Source organism: Falco peregrinus, chromosome 16 (genome assembly GCF_023634155.1).
Source record: "Falco peregrinus isolate bFalPer1 chromosome 16, bFalPer1.pri, whole genome shotgun sequence".
NCBI lineage: Eukaryota > Metazoa > Chordata > Aves > Falconiformes > Falconidae > Falco > Falco peregrinus.
In genome coordinates, this window is record NC_073736.1 from 6,793,235 (window position 1) to 6,809,431 (window position 16,197).

The window sequence follows — 16,197 nt, forward strand, 5'->3', positions numbered from 1 at the left end:
TGCTAGCAATGGTACAACTAGGAGCCAAGCTAACGCAATGTGAGTGACTCCTAGATAAGCTGTCGCTCTTCTGAGTTTCTCTTGTACACTTGATTCTTTTGCCATCACAAGTGGTAAAAGAATAGGTACTTTTTAAAGAACTGTGCAGATGTTGGGGCAGATGCTGCCGTGGCGCTTGTCAAGCTGGCAGCTGCTGCCCTCCTGTGGCAAAACAAAGCCTTGCCCAAAGATTTACCAGATGCTGAAATTATTTTTTTTTTTTTTTGGTATTGTCACACCAAGTCTTTAAGCAATTGTAAAACCAAGATTAATACATCAGTAATGACCTTTGTTGTCCATATAGGCTTCACCTTGCACCATCGTACTTTTTGCCATCGACTTTTGTATTTTGCTCACAGGGTGGCAACGTGAGGAACGTACTGTGGGTTTAATACCTGGACATTTGACGCTTTTATTTTTAGCTATGCACAATGGAAACCCTACTTCAGGTTTTGGAAAGAAAAGCTTCCTGAAAATAAACAGGACTTAGAGCGTGCCTTGCACCAGTGCTGAAGAATCGTAGTACCCTAGCATTAAACAGTAATACGGTGCACATTTATTTAAGAACGGTATTAATTTCAGGGACTGAAATCACAACTTTGACTGTGTGAATGATCTCAGGTGGCTCTTCGATACTACAGAAGTAGCCTGGTGAAACATATACCCAGTTACAAATGAAAACTATGATTTATTTAAAAACAGTCTTCCACTTTTTCCAAAACGACTTTTTCACAAACAGCACAAGACCTGTTTTAGTTTGCAGTACACATCAGAGGTCCGTAACAGGTAACTCTTCTGGTTGTTCAAGGGGTACTTTTGAGGAAACTTGTCAGTTCTTATAATCAGTTACCTTTTCCTTGTCATACACTGCTCTAGATGGAGAAGTTTGCTCTGTAAACACCTATATCACGTGGGAATTAAAAAAGCAGCAAATGAGGTTGAAAAAGATGAAAAAAGTACAGAGCCTGGGAAGGCTTAGTCTGCCTAAAAATCTCTTGTGGGCTCTGCACAATGTGGATCAACTAAAACCTACGTTTATGCAGGGGTGGAACTGCATAATGGAACTGGAAGCGGTGTACATCTTAGCGTTGCCATCATGCTAAAGAAACAGGAGTAGCATTCACTTCCATAGTATTTTTGTTTCATTAGTCAGGACCTGCTTTATTCTGTCCAGGAGCCTAGAGCAGTGGCAATGCATGCAGAGCAATGATTTTTTTGTCAGTTAAGTATGTTCCAGGGCAACAGTTTAGTTTGAAAAGTATGTGGTATATTACAAAAACACCTCTAAGGATTACATGGAGTCCATTTTGGGGATTCTGGGAATGCGTGACCCCCTCAGTCACCAGCACAAAGTCACTTATCACAAGTGCATAAGGAGGCTTATTTATCACTAAGCAGAGTCTGTTTCTAGGAGCAAGCAAACGAAAACTGAAGTCCTTAGTCCAGTTTTTCCCCTTACATAAACTTTTGTTCACAGGTCTTATCTCTGAATAAGTTGTCTTCAGCACAGAGGAGATGAAGCACGGTGTCAAACAGTGCTAACTTCCTACAGTTAACAGCCCCTTTGAGCTGGCCTCAGCTGCCAGGCCAATGCTGAGCATCACAGGTTGCAGTATCACGTGCTATCACGAAGGTGTTTAATTACAGGGCTACAGCTGGGATCCTTATCACACAGCATCTGAGACTCCTCACACCAAACGCTGCTATTCCGATACCAGCACATACAACAGCGCTCGCCACAGGATCCAGGCTAGCAGATATTGAAGACCAGCCCTAAACCAAATGCTGCTTTAAGGACAACAGTGGTACCCTTCTAGTCTTTAAATGCTAACATGTCTCCCCATTGGGTTGGAAGAATTTATTTATGTAGCAAAGAACTTTACGCAAAAGTGAGGCTCTCACATCCAACTAACAAGAGGTTCTGGTTTTAACCTCCCCAAAAAAATGCTTCTATTAATTCCATGGATGGTTTGCAGAACTGAGGGAGGGATCAAGTCCTTTTTTTTTTTTTTTTTTTTTCCCCCAATTATACCTAATTCCCTGTCTCTCTCCTCTGTGCCTGAAGTCAATTTTCTCTGGGTAAAATACTGAAGTCTTATCACAGGTGAAGCCAGCTCCTGAGAGGGTAAAGCTTGGTTTGTAGCTAACTTATGCCTAACTCAAAATTACTACAGGAATCTTCTTAGTCACAAGCTTCAAGGCAGACAACAGACCATACCCGCTCCAGTTCACACACACCTTTGACTTCAGCAGAATCAAAGTAATGCCAGGAAGGAATTTGGACCGTGAGTTTATAAAACTATTCTTTTACACAGTTGACTCCAGAAGCTTCACCAGTTGGTATGGGGACAGTGTGATGTAAAACCTGATGATCCCATCCAACTGTGGTGAGCAAGGCATTGTCTGAAGGAGACCATGATAAGCCTTTTACAAAGTCTTGATGAGAACGGTTTCTGAACCTGGAAGACACAAACAGTCCGTTAGCCATAAAGCATTGTCACTTAACAGTTTATGGGCTTCTGCAATTCCTAACTGCTAGTTTATTAGAATGATGCTCCCCCACTTAAGCAGAATCGTGTTTTCCACTCAGCATATGGATAAATAACCAACTTAATGGGAAGGCAGCAAGACAAACAGCCACAGTAGTGAATACAGTCCGCCTAGTACTTACACCTCTGAGAGCTCTGAGTCAAGAACAGCTACTGAGCAGTCTTCACTGATCGAAGCCAGTAAGGGTGAACTAGAGAGGACAGAGATGAGACCACAGTTAGAACAATCAAATACAAGAAAGCTTCTTGAGGATAAACTTGTGAAAAACACACTTAGTGAGCTGACCGAGGTACAGTAAATTAACACACTAAGTCTTAGAAAAATGTTTTCTTCATCATTTGGCAGGTTGCAGCATATGAAGCAAGAATATTCTATTAGCATTGGAAAGCAAGTAATCCTCCTTCAGGCAGAGGTGACTGTAATTAGAAAAATTCCCACAGTGACCAGGTCAATAAATCTGAATACTGCCAAAGTGTTCTCATGTACATTCACACGTCTTATAAAAAATGAGATATTGTTCGTTTTCCTCTATTCTTCACTATTGATCTTCTTGATAAAAAGACCAAACCTAGTACTCATACATTTATTCTAAAAAGAAATAAGGCTTTCAAGTGTATGTAATCACACATTCTATGCCAGTACATCAGACTGTACCTATGTGCAGAAAATGCAAACCCTGTGATACTTCGGGTATGCACAGTGGCGCTGAGGGCAGAATCGGGATTCCTTGTGTCTACTAGTGCAACTGTTCCATTTTCATCACCTTTAAGAGAGAAAGAATGAAGTTATTAGCAAAACTGTCATGAGAACAGACAGACCTTGATTTGTCTGATGAAAAGTCAAATAATAAGGTCACTTCTTACCCAAAGCAAAGATGTCACTTTTCTGTGGATGCCACATGACTGAGGTAGGGACATGATTACAGGCACTGCAAACTGTGAGTAAATGAAGTGGGATGAGTGTGAAAAGAGTCAGCACAAAGATGTTGCCGCACTATCTCATTTAGCACTGCTAGGCCACTAAGACAAATATTTTAACACTTATTGTACTTCTGTGATAGTTAGACTCCTTTTGGTTTTAATAGACTTTTCTGCCTAAATGGTCACACCCCTCGATTTGTCATTAGATGTAGCGAAGTCTGGCATAAAATAATTTGTTTCTTCCAACAAAAACTCATATACAAGCAGTGACTGCATAGAGAAACATACCAATTCGAGTAGCTGGTTTGGGGCATCTGGTGTCCCAGAGTAGAGTTCTGCTGTCCTACAAATCCAAAGTGAACAAAAAGATTTTTACAATTTCTTTGTGGTAGGGAGTAGGCATAAATTCAGATTCACTGCAGAACTACTATTGACCCAAATTCAAAACCACACCACCTCTTCCTTTGTGTTGAAATGATGCTGCCGTTAACTGCAAGTTAGCTCCTTCAGTCATCCTCAGGACAAGCCAAGGAGCTCCCACATTTTAATACAAACCTGTAGAAATGAGCTTGGTAAGCCGACTGTCAACTCATCAGACTGCAAACTGAAATAACACATGTATGCAGCTTGCAACACAACAGGTGGTTTCTCAGTAAGTGCATTTAACTGTAAATAACTGAAGCTGTATCTCATTTTTATTGGGTAGAATTAGAGAACGAGCGAGAGAGAGCTTTACCTCAGCACAGGACAGGAACACAGTGTCCTTACCAGGACAGGAAGCCACACATGTCACTGAATCGGAGTGAGCTACCAAAAGCACAAAAGGATAAAGAGGCTCAAAGATTGTATCCAACTTTCCCACGTATTCCCAAGGACCTCTGAAGGCACAGCAATATAAATAAGAATAGTTTATGCCCAGATACAGGGTAACTTCTATTTGGTAATAGCCAACTGCTTTGTACCAAACTGATGAGCTGCCAAATCGAACCACAGCCACTGCAATCAAGTCCCTGTGACATGCATAAGCTTGAGGAAGACTCTCCAGACAAGAGGGCACTTACAAAGGGGCTGGGGGGAGAGGATCAAGCAGAGTATGGCCTCTGCTGTGGCTGGAGATCACAATACCACATCTCCAGAGATCAACATCTCTAATGTGCTGCTGTTCAAAACAAATATGGGTTAGGAGATCACACAATCATATGCAGGTGAAGGAAAGATTTCAGTACAGAAGTAGTACTCTAAAATACACTTAAGAAATGCATGGCAAGGTAAGCCTTACAGCATTCGTTCTGCAGACAGAAATGAACAACAGACAAAATAAAAGGCTGTGTCAGAAACTTCACAGACTAGTAAACATTAGATCACGGCCCCAAGCGTGGCTCAGTAGGTGGGAGACAACCAGTGATGCTGCTGCAACCAGTGAGGGGCCAGGAGGAGCTAGGGGCCAGGGCCAGCGTGGCACTCACCTCTGTAGGAGTGTAGCACCGTTTGCTGTGGGAGGTCCCAGACCTTCACGCTGTGGACAAGAGTGAGCAGTCAGCACCCAGCACCAGCCCTAGCACATGGCAGCCGGCCTGGGGACACTCACCAGAAGTCCATGCCACCGCTGACAGCCTGAGTGCTGCCGGCCAGGACGGCCACCGTCATCGTGATGTCATCGTGCTCGTATTTACAGAACTTGTTAACGATGAGGGTTTCGTTCTCATCCAGCTCCCACAGCTCCACGGCGCCTGGGGGAAGCCGGGGGAGCACCCACCTCAGCTGGGGGGTGAGGTGGGGGAGACCCACCTAGAGTGGGGGGAGTAAGGGGGGGGGACACCCACCCAGAGTGAGGGGGTGAGGGGGGAGGACCCACATCTACCGGGCGGGGGGGGTGAGGGGGGTGCACACACCTCAGCCTGGGGGGGGGGGATCCCCATTGCTTACCGGAGTCGGAGGCCACCAGGATGCCCCTGTCCGCCACCCAGCACAGGTCGGCGACACCCGCTTCCGTCTGGACGCCGGCGGTGCAGAAGCCCTCGCTGGGGGCGCGGCGGGGGTCGGCGAAGACCCAGAGGGAGCCAGTCCAGCAGCGCCCGCTCAGCCCCGAGGCGCCCAGCAGCAGGGCCCCGTCTGCGGGAGAGCCGAGGGGACAGACCGGTGAGCGCCCGCCGCCGCTCCCCGACAGGCCCGGCCCGGCCCCCGCGCCCCCGCTCCCTCCCCGGCCCGGCCTGCCCGCGGCCCCGCTACCTGCGCGGTAGTGCGCGCCCTCCAGGTGCCGCTCCATGCAGGCGGGCGCGTTGGGCGGGATGTTCCACTCGGGGCCGGCCGCGGCTGCGGCCTCCCCGTCCGCCGGGGCCGCGGGGGGGCGGCGGGGGCTGCTCGGGCGGCGGCTCCTCCATGGCGGCAGCGGCGGGAGCGGGGCCGGTGGCGCCCCCACGTGCTCCCGCGCCGTTGCCTCTCGCGAGAGTTCCCGGCCCGGCCCGCCCCGTCGTGCTCCTCTCGCGAGATCTTCCCTACCGCCATCTTGGTGCGGAGGCGCCAGGCGGTCACCGGGACGAAGTGGGTCGTGTCGCTGCCCGGCTCGGCCCGCCCGCCATGCTCTCCCGCCTCGTTCTTCGCGCTGGTGAGCCGCGGGGGAGGGGAGGGGGGGGGGGAGAAGTACCTTCTACCTGGGGTGGGGGTGGTGGGCAGTGGCTTGTCCTGTCCTAGCTGAGTTCTGTCCTGACGCCCTCGCTGCCCCTCTTCTTCCCTCAGCCCCGGCTGCGCTGAGGAGCCTGGCGCCTCCCGTCGCCGTGGGGTGAGTACCGGCGACGGCCCGGGGCCTCGGCAGTCAGCCTGAGGGCTTTGACCTCTGGCTGGGGCCTAGCGGCGCCGCTGGTGAACCGGGTGGCCCGGCTGGGCTGGCGGCCCCTCCTAGTGATGGGCTCTGAGGAGGCCTGGGAGCGACTTGGAAACCTGCTGGTGGTTGTTTGGAAATAATGTTGCTCTGGGGTCTTGTCTTTATGTTTCTAATTAATGTTGTAGCGTTATAAAATAATTACGGTCGGCAGGAACCTCTGGAGGTTATCTAGTCCCACCCACTTCTTCAAAGGAGGCGTGTCTAATGAATGCCAGCCTATTTAATTGGAAGTGTGTGTGAGCCTTATCTAAGGGTGGCTTTTTTTGTGTTGGCTTTTGGGGTCTTTTTAATAAGAAGCTTAATAGAAACTCTTTTATTGTTTATAGAGTATTGCACACCGCAAGACCCCTGCATACCACTCAGCAGTGTTTGGCTCCTTTGCCACCTCTGCCTGAGAAAGGAGGAGAAGTTCGTTATGGTTTGATCCCTGAGGAGTTTTTCCAGTTTCTCTATCCTAAAACAGGAGTTACAGGTTAATAATATGCTTTTACTTTTTTCTAAAAATGTATATGTAGTTATTTAGTTCTGTCCACCGCTTCTGGATGCTGAAAAGGTAAAATACTAGGGAAGATTATTTTTTGCATATGCAGAAGGAGGGTGTGAAGGATGAGCCAGTGCAGTGCTTCCTGGCTCTGAAGCTAGGTACCTGTGCTTCAAATAAAGGCTAAAAGAGCATCACGAGCTTGGTCTTGCAGGGGAATTTATTTGCTTGCTGACCCTCAGAATATTTAAACAGAGATTTTTGCTTGGTTCTGAATAAGCAGAAGCAGCACATCCCATGTAAGGTGCAGGTTGCTTCCACTTCTGGTGAGCACCCTTCCTTGTGGTGGTGTTGGGTTTCTACTTTCTGTTACAGTAGGAGGGAACGTTTCCTGATCGTGTAAGCCTTAAACTAGCTGTTTCTTAGGTCTGACTTCAGTGAGCCTCTTTATGCTTTGTATAAATAATGCTGTTCATTTTCTCTTTAGGTCCTTACATGTTGGGAACTGGACTTGTGCTTTACTTGCTTTCTAAGGAAATCTATGTTGTTAACCATGAGACAGTTGCAGCTGCCTGCATAATATCAATCATCATTTATGGTGTAAAAAAATATGGGTCTGCTGTAGCAGCTTTTGCTGACAAACTTAATGAGGTAACAAAAGAAACCAAATCAAATGTAGTAGTAACTATTCTAAGTTGTTTGCTTAAATATTTAAGAGTACTGTGTCCAGGCTATCATAAAAATCTGAGTCTTAATATTTTCAGAATGATGCTAAAATAAGGTATAGGTTAGATCTTGTGTTGGTGGTGTTGCATAAGTCTTAAAAAATAAAACATGCCAGCAGAATTTTTTTTTGAAAGGATAGTTGATTATAAACCCTGATTCTTCCCTCTTGCCATCCTTTAACCTCAGCCCTGGCACAATCCAGTTCATGCAGACATTTTTCAAATGTTAGTGCAGAACTTCAGAAGTAATTACAGATCACTGTTAATTACACATCACCTTGCATCATACTTTCATTCTGAAACATATTTTTTGTTTCTTTCAGGACAAAATTGCTGAAGCTTCAGCTGTGAAAAATGCAGCTATCAAGGACCTTGAGACTGCCATTGAACAGGAGAAGAAGGAGCAATGGCGGGTCGAAGGCCGCAGTTACCTCTTTGACGCTAAGCGAGTACGTAGTTGCAGTGCTGCTGTTCATTTCCACTGTGATCCTCTGCTATGTAATCTGGGTGCCTTTTAAACTGCTAACAAGTAACAAACCAAACCATTTACCCTCTGTGTATTGCAGACAGGGCCAGTTCCACCTGATCTTTTGTTATAGAATGTGTTCTGCTGTGTTGTATTCTTGCTGAATGTTAACCTTTTAATTTCATTTTCTGTGTCTAGAATAATATTGCTATGTTGCTGGAAACTAATTATCGAGAAAGATTACTGACAGTGTACAATGAAGTAAAGAAAAGGCTGGACTATCAAGTGGCTATGCAGAATTTAAAGCGTCAGAAAGAACAAGATCACATGATTCAGTGGGTGGAGAAGAATGTGGTTCAGAGCATCACACCTCAACAGGTACTTGCTTTTTTTTTAAATCTGTTTTACATTTTAGCCTGTACAAACATTTGCTGTCCAGTGATTCTGGCTTAAGCCAGAAGATGATAGGTCATCTTTGGGTGACTTCTAAATGTGGCTGCAGGGCATTCCTGCTGCTGATTAAAAGCTAATGAGTCCACTTACTAGGTACCAGGTGCTTGTGTTGCTGGTGATTTAAGCTAGAATCATGTGTGGTGTTTGTTGCAGCAGAGCTAAGCTTGTGATAAATTGTGTAGGTAACAGGTGAGGGAACTCACTTGCAAAATTCTCAGTGTAAGACAATGGCAGTTTAAAATCTGCAGATGGGCTCTAAATGTCCTTTCTCTTACGGGATGAAGCTGAGAAGAAAAAAAGAAAACATGTTCCTAGCACTGCATGCAGATGCTTTAATGCAGATCACTGTTTGGATTTGAATCTCTGACTTCATGAGCTATAATTCTATCCCTTTTAATCTGTAACTCATTTTACGGGTCTAGAAAGGATTATCTAAAATGCATTAGAATGCATATTTTGCTTGTTTCAATGTGTTTCATAAAGTCTGTCATCTGAAAGCTCTCTTCCTTTCTTTTGCAGCAGAAGGAAAGCATTGCAAAGTGCATTTTGGACCTGAAGACGTTATCGAAGAGTGCACAGGCAGCAGTGTAGCTACGTCTGATTCCACTGACATTTGTCGCATTACTGTTGGAAACTGTATAATTCTAAAGTGTCATTAAACAAACAAACAAAACAATCTGCTGTCTTTCACTAGCAGTAGCGACAAAGATTTCCTTTTCATGTTTGAAGTAGCCAGATCAGTCACATAAGCCAGTCCAGTTAGTTTGTAGTGGGCAATTATTTGCAACCGCAGTATGTGCTGTTCTGTTTGGTTCCTTGTTTGGTCATGAACACTTCCAGAGATAACAGAACTTCGCAGTGAAAAATCTGGTGCTAGTACAGTGGTCAGTTTTTGGTTTAGAATTCTGTGTGATAATGACCTGTAGATATTGGCTGTAGCTGTAAATGTGTTCTAAAATCAAAATGAGTACCAGTGCTCTTGTTCATCTGGTCCAATACTGGGAGGTCCTCTAAATGAATATCCTCATTTTAAAAGTGTGCTGGAAGGAGCACTTCTCATAACAAAGCTTCAAGCAGCGGTGAAAGCACCTTCCTGTTCTGTGGAAATGAGGACGTAGCTGGTAAGAAACTTACCAGAAGCTACCAGAAAACTTGGCTTCAAGTGAAGTCACCAATATTAAGTTTAAAACAATGAAACGGATAACCTTATTCTAGAGGGTGGACATTTTCAGAAAGATTCTTTTTTTTGTGTAATGAGGAAAACTGTTTTATGTGTATTATGATAATATGCAGTATAAGCCCTTTCATTTTCTTAGAGAAAACTTTCTCCCTAAAGGATTTTGTTACATCTCAAATGACCTAGCTGAGGAAAGCACCTACCTATGTGAAATCTCATCCTTTCTGTGTTGGAAAGCGATTTATTTAGTAAATAAACTTAGGCAGACTAAGGGTGTGCTTATGTGCTTCCTTTGTATGGATTGGGTCCACAGTAGGGAAATGCTTCTAGTGGAGTTGGTAAAATAGCACTTTTCTATGCTTTTCAATACAATAGTTAAGCAAAACAGGTGTTCTTTAGAGGGTAAGAACCTTACTTAAAAGTAAGGTAACTTAAGCTGAAGCTGACTTTATAACTCTTCTGAGATTGCAGACATCTTTCATAGTTTCCTGTTTCTTTTTAATTAAAAAAAAAGTGAAGTTGCTCAACTTCCACATTTGTGTAACCCCATAGTCGAATGACACTTGAGCTTTAACTAGTTTGGTAGAGTTTCACAAAGCTAGTGGTAAACTGCTGTGCTAACACTCCAGGAGTTTTCCACCGGCAGGTGGGCAGCAGCTCTATGGTGGGAGGTAAGATAGAGCTGTATTGCTTAATTGTCTTATTACTGCAAATGATGCACTTTCAGATGCCGTGTAGGAAACTGGGGCATTTTAACGGTTTGACTCTTGGAATTTGGGCAGCGATTGACGTGTGGTAGAAGAAGATGACAGCAACAGAGATCAGGATGCTTACTTTGAAGTTGTTGGCAAAACTTTCATGTTGTAATGTGCAGTTTGCAAGTTGTGTAGTGAGAAAAACCAGGGTAGGAAATATGTGGTAGACCAATCTTTCCCTATCTTTACAATTCCACCCCCAAACTTGAGAAAAAAAAGTTGTAGTTCTTGCTTTGGTGGAAAAAAATCAAGTGTAACTTGAGAAAGCAAAACATAAAGGCACTTTTTTTTTTCAAAGGTGCTTCTGATGATAATGTCCATAAAGCTCACTGTTCTAGCTGCTGCAAAAATAATACTGTGGGTGCTTTTTTCGTTATTAAATATACTGCATTTTTTTGAAAGAAGATAGCATGTTCATCAAAGCATAGTGAGCATGCACATACAGGTGTAGGACCAAGACACTGGGAAGTAGGAGTCCGCCTGAGTAGTTGCCAGGTTTGCTGCTGTGGCTTTGTGCCGCTTTGTGTAAGAGGTCTGAGAAATGGATAAAAACTAAATAAAGTGTATGAGTTAGAAAGATGGTGACAGGTTTGTTTTGCTCTAGTGTATGTGTGTACATATATATACATAAATACAACCTTTTTTTTTCTTCCCCCTCACCCCCTTCCTTTTAGCTTCTCTCACTGTTAGTGTTTGGAGCGAGAATGGGAAGTGGTTCCTCAAATGCGAATACAGGTATTTTTTTTCCTTACGGAGTTTTCTTAGATGCAGTATTCTTGACTAAGTTGATACTGTCCTGAGTCAAAAAGGGCTGCTGTGGGGGCAGCTTAGCAGATGTATGCATTTGGGGAAGAACTGCATGGCTCCTGAAGGCTGCTGTGTGACAGTAATGTTAGAAACTATGATTTTTCTGCCTGGTGTTTCCACCTTCAGCCCTCTGACAGAGAAGAGTTATGCTTACAATAATATTAACTTGGATAGGCACATGCCTCTTGCTGCTTGTAATTTTACTGGAGAAACTACCACGTTTTAAAAGCAGGTGTTGATATATGTTATTTTTGGTATGTGTATATATATTTATTTATTTTTTCTATTCACTTCCAGTTACACCAGAACCCATTCCCACTACTGTTACTTGGTATACCACTGTATATACCTCTGCAGCTGATTTGAAATCTTCAGAAGTCAAATGCTGGATTGATAAGTAAATGTTCCACCTTTATTTCCTGACTTCAAACACAGGGTTCCCTGAGACTGCAGACTCCTCCCGTAAGGGAGGAGTTAAATGTAATGCATTTGTCTTGGGATTTTAAAAGGCTGCTTAGAATTTCTTAGTCTGCACTAGATAATTCACAGTGATGCTTAACACACACCTTTTAATCTTGTGGGGCTTGGGGTAAGTGATGTGTTCATAAAGTTTGAATTTGAGCACCACTGATTCTTCAACACCTGTTAAAACTGGGGATTCTGACACTATTTTCTGTCTATCAACAGCCATGAAATACTCTACATGTCGCTAGCCTTTATCTCTGGCATCGTGTTGACTTTTCTGTTTTTTGCAATCACCCACGTCTTCAGAAAAAGTAAGTGGCACAGCAGAGGGAATAACAGCAGCAGGATGATCCAGAGCTAGTGGCAGGGAAGTGTTTAACACCTCGTGCTGCACATCTTAACCTGATGGTGCTGTTTCCATGTTCTTTGAGCTGCATCTTGGAGCACTAGGGTTTCAAAGTAACTTCTACAGAAGTTACTTTGAAAGAGGCTCAAATGATGTCTGCCTTGAATAATTAATGTATTGACCAACACATCATTCCTGACAGTAACTCCTCATGAGTCATCCCAGGGGCTGTTTTCATGGAAGAATTAACTTCAGCACTGATGAGTTGTGGTGGGTTGTTTTGTTGTTTTTTCTTGTCCTAACACTGGCCACACAGAATTCTCACCAGATGTGTCAATTGCTTTCATCCTAGCCACTTCCAACAGGTGTGCAGGGACTTGGGCTACCAAGCTGCTCGCTTTGCAGCAAAGGGCTGTGACAGGCTTTACAAGCTGCGTCTAAGCCACACGCTCTGTCACCATGTGTTTGAGCCTCTCTTGCGCTGTCTCTCCAAGCATGGTGCAGACAGCTGAGGCTGGTATCCCTCTCCTGCCTAGGGTGTAAGAGTTGCCACCAAAGTTCACAAGAGCAAGGTCCCTCTCAGACGGTGATTGAGGAATGTGCTAGGAACGTCCAGGTAAAGGTCACAACTACTATTTCTAATACTTCGGGCAGAGACTTCAGATTCTTGATAGAATGGTAAATACAAATCTGAATAGGGAGAAAAGAGATTTGTGTTTGTGAGACTTGAGTGTTAGTCGACAGTTCTTTTGGCTAAGGAAACGTGCTCTCTTTTGTGCATCCAAGGCTTCAGCCTGTGTTTATAAGTAGTCCAGGGAGTTACCTGAGGGAGGTACCTGGACAGTAGGAGGAAAGACATTCCTTCTCTGTTATCACAGGGCTCAAATGCCATACTCCCCATGTATTTCAAGGGTTCTGGGACAGAACTAAACCACTAATAAGGCAGGTCAGGGGAAAACCTTTTCAAAGGGCAAGCATTTCTGCAGTTTTCCTTCATTATGTTGATTCTTTGGAGTTGATGCAGAGTTGACCCAGGATCCTGAGCTAGACTGAAAACTGGTCTGATCCAGCGCCATAGCATTTACTAATTTCCCATGTGCAGGGACACACTGTGACTGTTTATGGTGTGTAGCATTGAGGACAAATTAAAAGCAAGACATTCATGCTGAGATGCGATGCTTGCACACTCTCTAATATTTGCAGTTTCTTTCACAGCCCCAGAATGAGGTTGCCTATGCCACTCTGGTCTTCCAGCAGAGTGGGATGCCAATGGCTGTGTGATGATGAAGTTTCTAGTGAAATGAAGATGCTGACATCAAATGCTACCAGGACGTTATATTAAGGCCTGTGTTGCTCTGAGAAATGCCAGCACTGCTGTAGGTACCATCAACTGATCCTATAGCTACAGAGGGAAACTAATGTCTCCTATTCCAAACTGCTTGTCAATGGCTGTGGACAAATGGCTTTTTATACCATATTTCCTGTAGAAATCTTGCTGCACTTGTAAAGTTTCTGTTTGTGTGTTTACTATTGCTTTGAGCTACCAAAGGGAGTTGAACAATGGAAGTGATACTCTGCACCTGTTTGTCTGCCCTAATGTTTCCCTTTTCCGTCACAGACTATAGCATTTTTCTTGGGTTTTGATTGCCAAGTGCCCTGATTAGTTATTTTCTGCTTATTGAAGTTATGATAATGAACTGTTTGTATACAAACATCTGCTTCCTGATTGGGTCACATAAAAGAATGCACAGTCATAGTGTGACAGTGAACATTTTGGGAAATGCTCATTTACGTGTTATTACCTGTAGCATTCTAAATATATTGTAAAGAGTGAGAAATCATCCCCTTTTCATAAACTGGGGAATAAATTACCACGAATGACTCCGTCTTAGCAGCCACAGAGAAGCTTCTCTGCACATTCTGTGCCCAGGGGTGGAAGGTTTGTTGCCTGGGTAAGTATAGTGATCTCCATCTGTTGTTCAGCACTTCTCCTGCAAGGCTGAATCCGAGCGGAGTTCCCTGCCGCCTCAGCCTTCAGGGCGTCAGCAGCCTCCTTGTTTCTGGTCACCAGAGCATGTCAGATTCTTGCAGGTATTTCTCTTTTCTGCAAATGCAGATGTTCGCGTGCCTGCTGTTGCGAACACCCCTCTAGAGGAACCTCTTTGGCAGGACCATTGCCTCGGGTCGTACCGCCTGATGGCAGCACGAAGCCGCAGATGGGCAGCTGGCTGCCGCTCAGCTCGGCTGTGGTGCCTTCGGTGTCTTTCCAACGAGCAGTTAGCAGAGCAGTGGCTCCACCTCTGCCAGCTCTCTTGGGTTGTCCTGCCTTTGTGACTGCAGAAGTTGGTAGAAGTTCGGGCGACCACCGAAAAGCAGATGTACAAACACTGTTACATTCCAGAGTCTGCCTGAAGAGGCATTGTGGCCCGACAGTTTTACGGGGTCAGGGGTAGAACTTGCGGTCTTTGTTTTCCTGTTATCTATTCTCATCTCAAGTCGTGGCAGTTTCTTCAAGTACTACTTAATAGCGAAAATACCGCATTACTCCTCAAAATGTGCAGCTAGCTGCTGAGAGGTTTACAAGGGATAATTGTGGTTGGTGCACATTTTTGTGTTTGGGGTTTTTTTTTGGTTTTGTTTAATATAAGTGTTACTCTGCTGCCTGACAGCAGTTGAGAAATAAGGAGATCTGAAAATTTACTTGGCTTGTACAGAGGTTATTCCACCATACCAACAAGAACACTACCTTCCTGTGTAAGATGCTGTTAGATCTTATGTTAGAAATTCAAGAAAAGGTGACATACCACAGGCTACCCCCAGCCCAGCTACTGTGTTTTTCACGTAGGTGTTTCCTCACTCTGAGTTGTACTGAGACTGAACATGACCATTTCACGTACTCTGTGAAACATTGCAGACTACAGTGCGGCGATTTTGTGTGCCTACCTAGAGAGCAGAGTGTGTAAACAGCCCTTGCAGAAGGAGGGTGACAGACATCCCCCTATTTGTTGTGTGGCTGCTAGTGAGTCCCCTCATCCCAGAGCATCTGTCTGTCTCTCCCTTTCCTGTGCCAAGAGCTCTGTATAGTTGTACACAGCTTTTAATGGTAGCCACCAGCCAACTGTGTTATATAGACAGCTAGCAGAATTTGGGACAATTGCATCTTCTAATCTGAATAGAGGAGGGGTTGTGCGCTCTTTGTTTCACTGTCCTGGCTCTCCTATTTTCACTACTTCAGTAAGTTTCTGCTAGAGGTGTTTGTACTCGTGGTCTACCTAAAGACAAGCTTTCACAGCAGGAATTCTCAAGGGATTTGCCTAGGTGTGGGCAAGTCCGGTACAAATTGTCCAGCCCTAGGAGGGTGGGTGGAAATGGCTCACGGGTTAAATGACGCTTTGGAGGATGCATGGACGGTAGTGCCTTATGATATTTCCTGGCATTTTGCAATTGACATCTGGTTGCAGTGTTAAAAGGATGAATTATTAGAGCTACAGCGGTGATGCTGACGTGATTGTCAGGGTGCATTTCCCTCAGCCAGCAATGAGTCAGCTCTCACAGGAGAGCTAAATCGATTGCTCTCCCTGAGTGATACTTTGTATACACGTGGACTGTTGGTACATACCTTCACCCATCTTCACATCTAGTTTAAGCATCATTCAGCCTGTTTGATCTGTCTCTGGAGCTGAATGCCACAACCATTTCCAGAGTAACTGCTGGGAGTGGGAGCCAGGGACCTAGACCTGTGAACTTCTTCCAGTTGGCACCGCCACGGGCAGAAGCCAGCTGATGAGCCCTCTCCTGCAGTGGGACACCTCCTCTGGGTGCCTTACGGAGAGAGGCTGGGTCCCGCTGTGGTGAGCGTCCTGCTTCGTCACTAAGAAGGGAGCCGTTGCCTGGAGTTCCCTCCTGGGGGGCTGAGCAGGGTCAGTCAGCTCGCTGAGACTGCTCTCCTTTGCAGCTTGCTTTCAGAAGGCAGAGCGGCTTCCCCTACTCCGTTCTCTCTGTTTCTGTTCTTCCTCCGTATCCTTATGCCTTGTTCTCTTGGAGCTTGTCTGGCAGCCTGCTGGGAATTTGGTGTGCTGTTGCTCCCTCTTCTCTCAGTTTCTCAGAATTACATAGGCAAAGTTTGCTGTGC

At 45.0% G+C, this 16,197-nt stretch overlaps 2 protein-coding genes across 2 annotated transcripts; one reads left to right on the forward strand and one right to left on the reverse strand.

Annotated features, from left to right (window-relative positions):
- Positions 1-702: 702 nt before the first annotated feature.
- WDR77 (WD repeat domain 77) lies at positions 703-5,890 on the reverse strand. Its single transcript, XM_055819589.1, is given in 11 exon segments — positions 703-2,498; positions 2,711-2,779; positions 3,244-3,352; positions 3,453-3,524; positions 3,798-3,852; positions 4,246-4,316; positions 4,976-5,025; positions 5,098-5,239; positions 5,436-5,621; positions 5,739-5,854; positions 5,856-5,890. Coding segments are annotated over 11 exon segments (1,065 nt in total). The 3' UTR covers positions 703-2,338.
- On the forward strand, positions 5,889-9,191 carry ATP5PB (ATP synthase peripheral stalk-membrane subunit b). Its single transcript, XM_055819590.1, has 7 exons — positions 5,889-6,114; positions 6,246-6,288; positions 6,717-6,862; positions 7,359-7,522; positions 7,920-8,045; positions 8,261-8,440; positions 9,035-9,191. Exons 1-7 carry the CDS (start codon positions 5,889-5,891, stop codon positions 9,104-9,106), a joined length of 957 nt encoding a protein of 318 aa, XP_055675565.1. The 3' UTR covers positions 9,107-9,191.
- Positions 9,192-16,197: the final 7,006 nt, after the last annotated feature.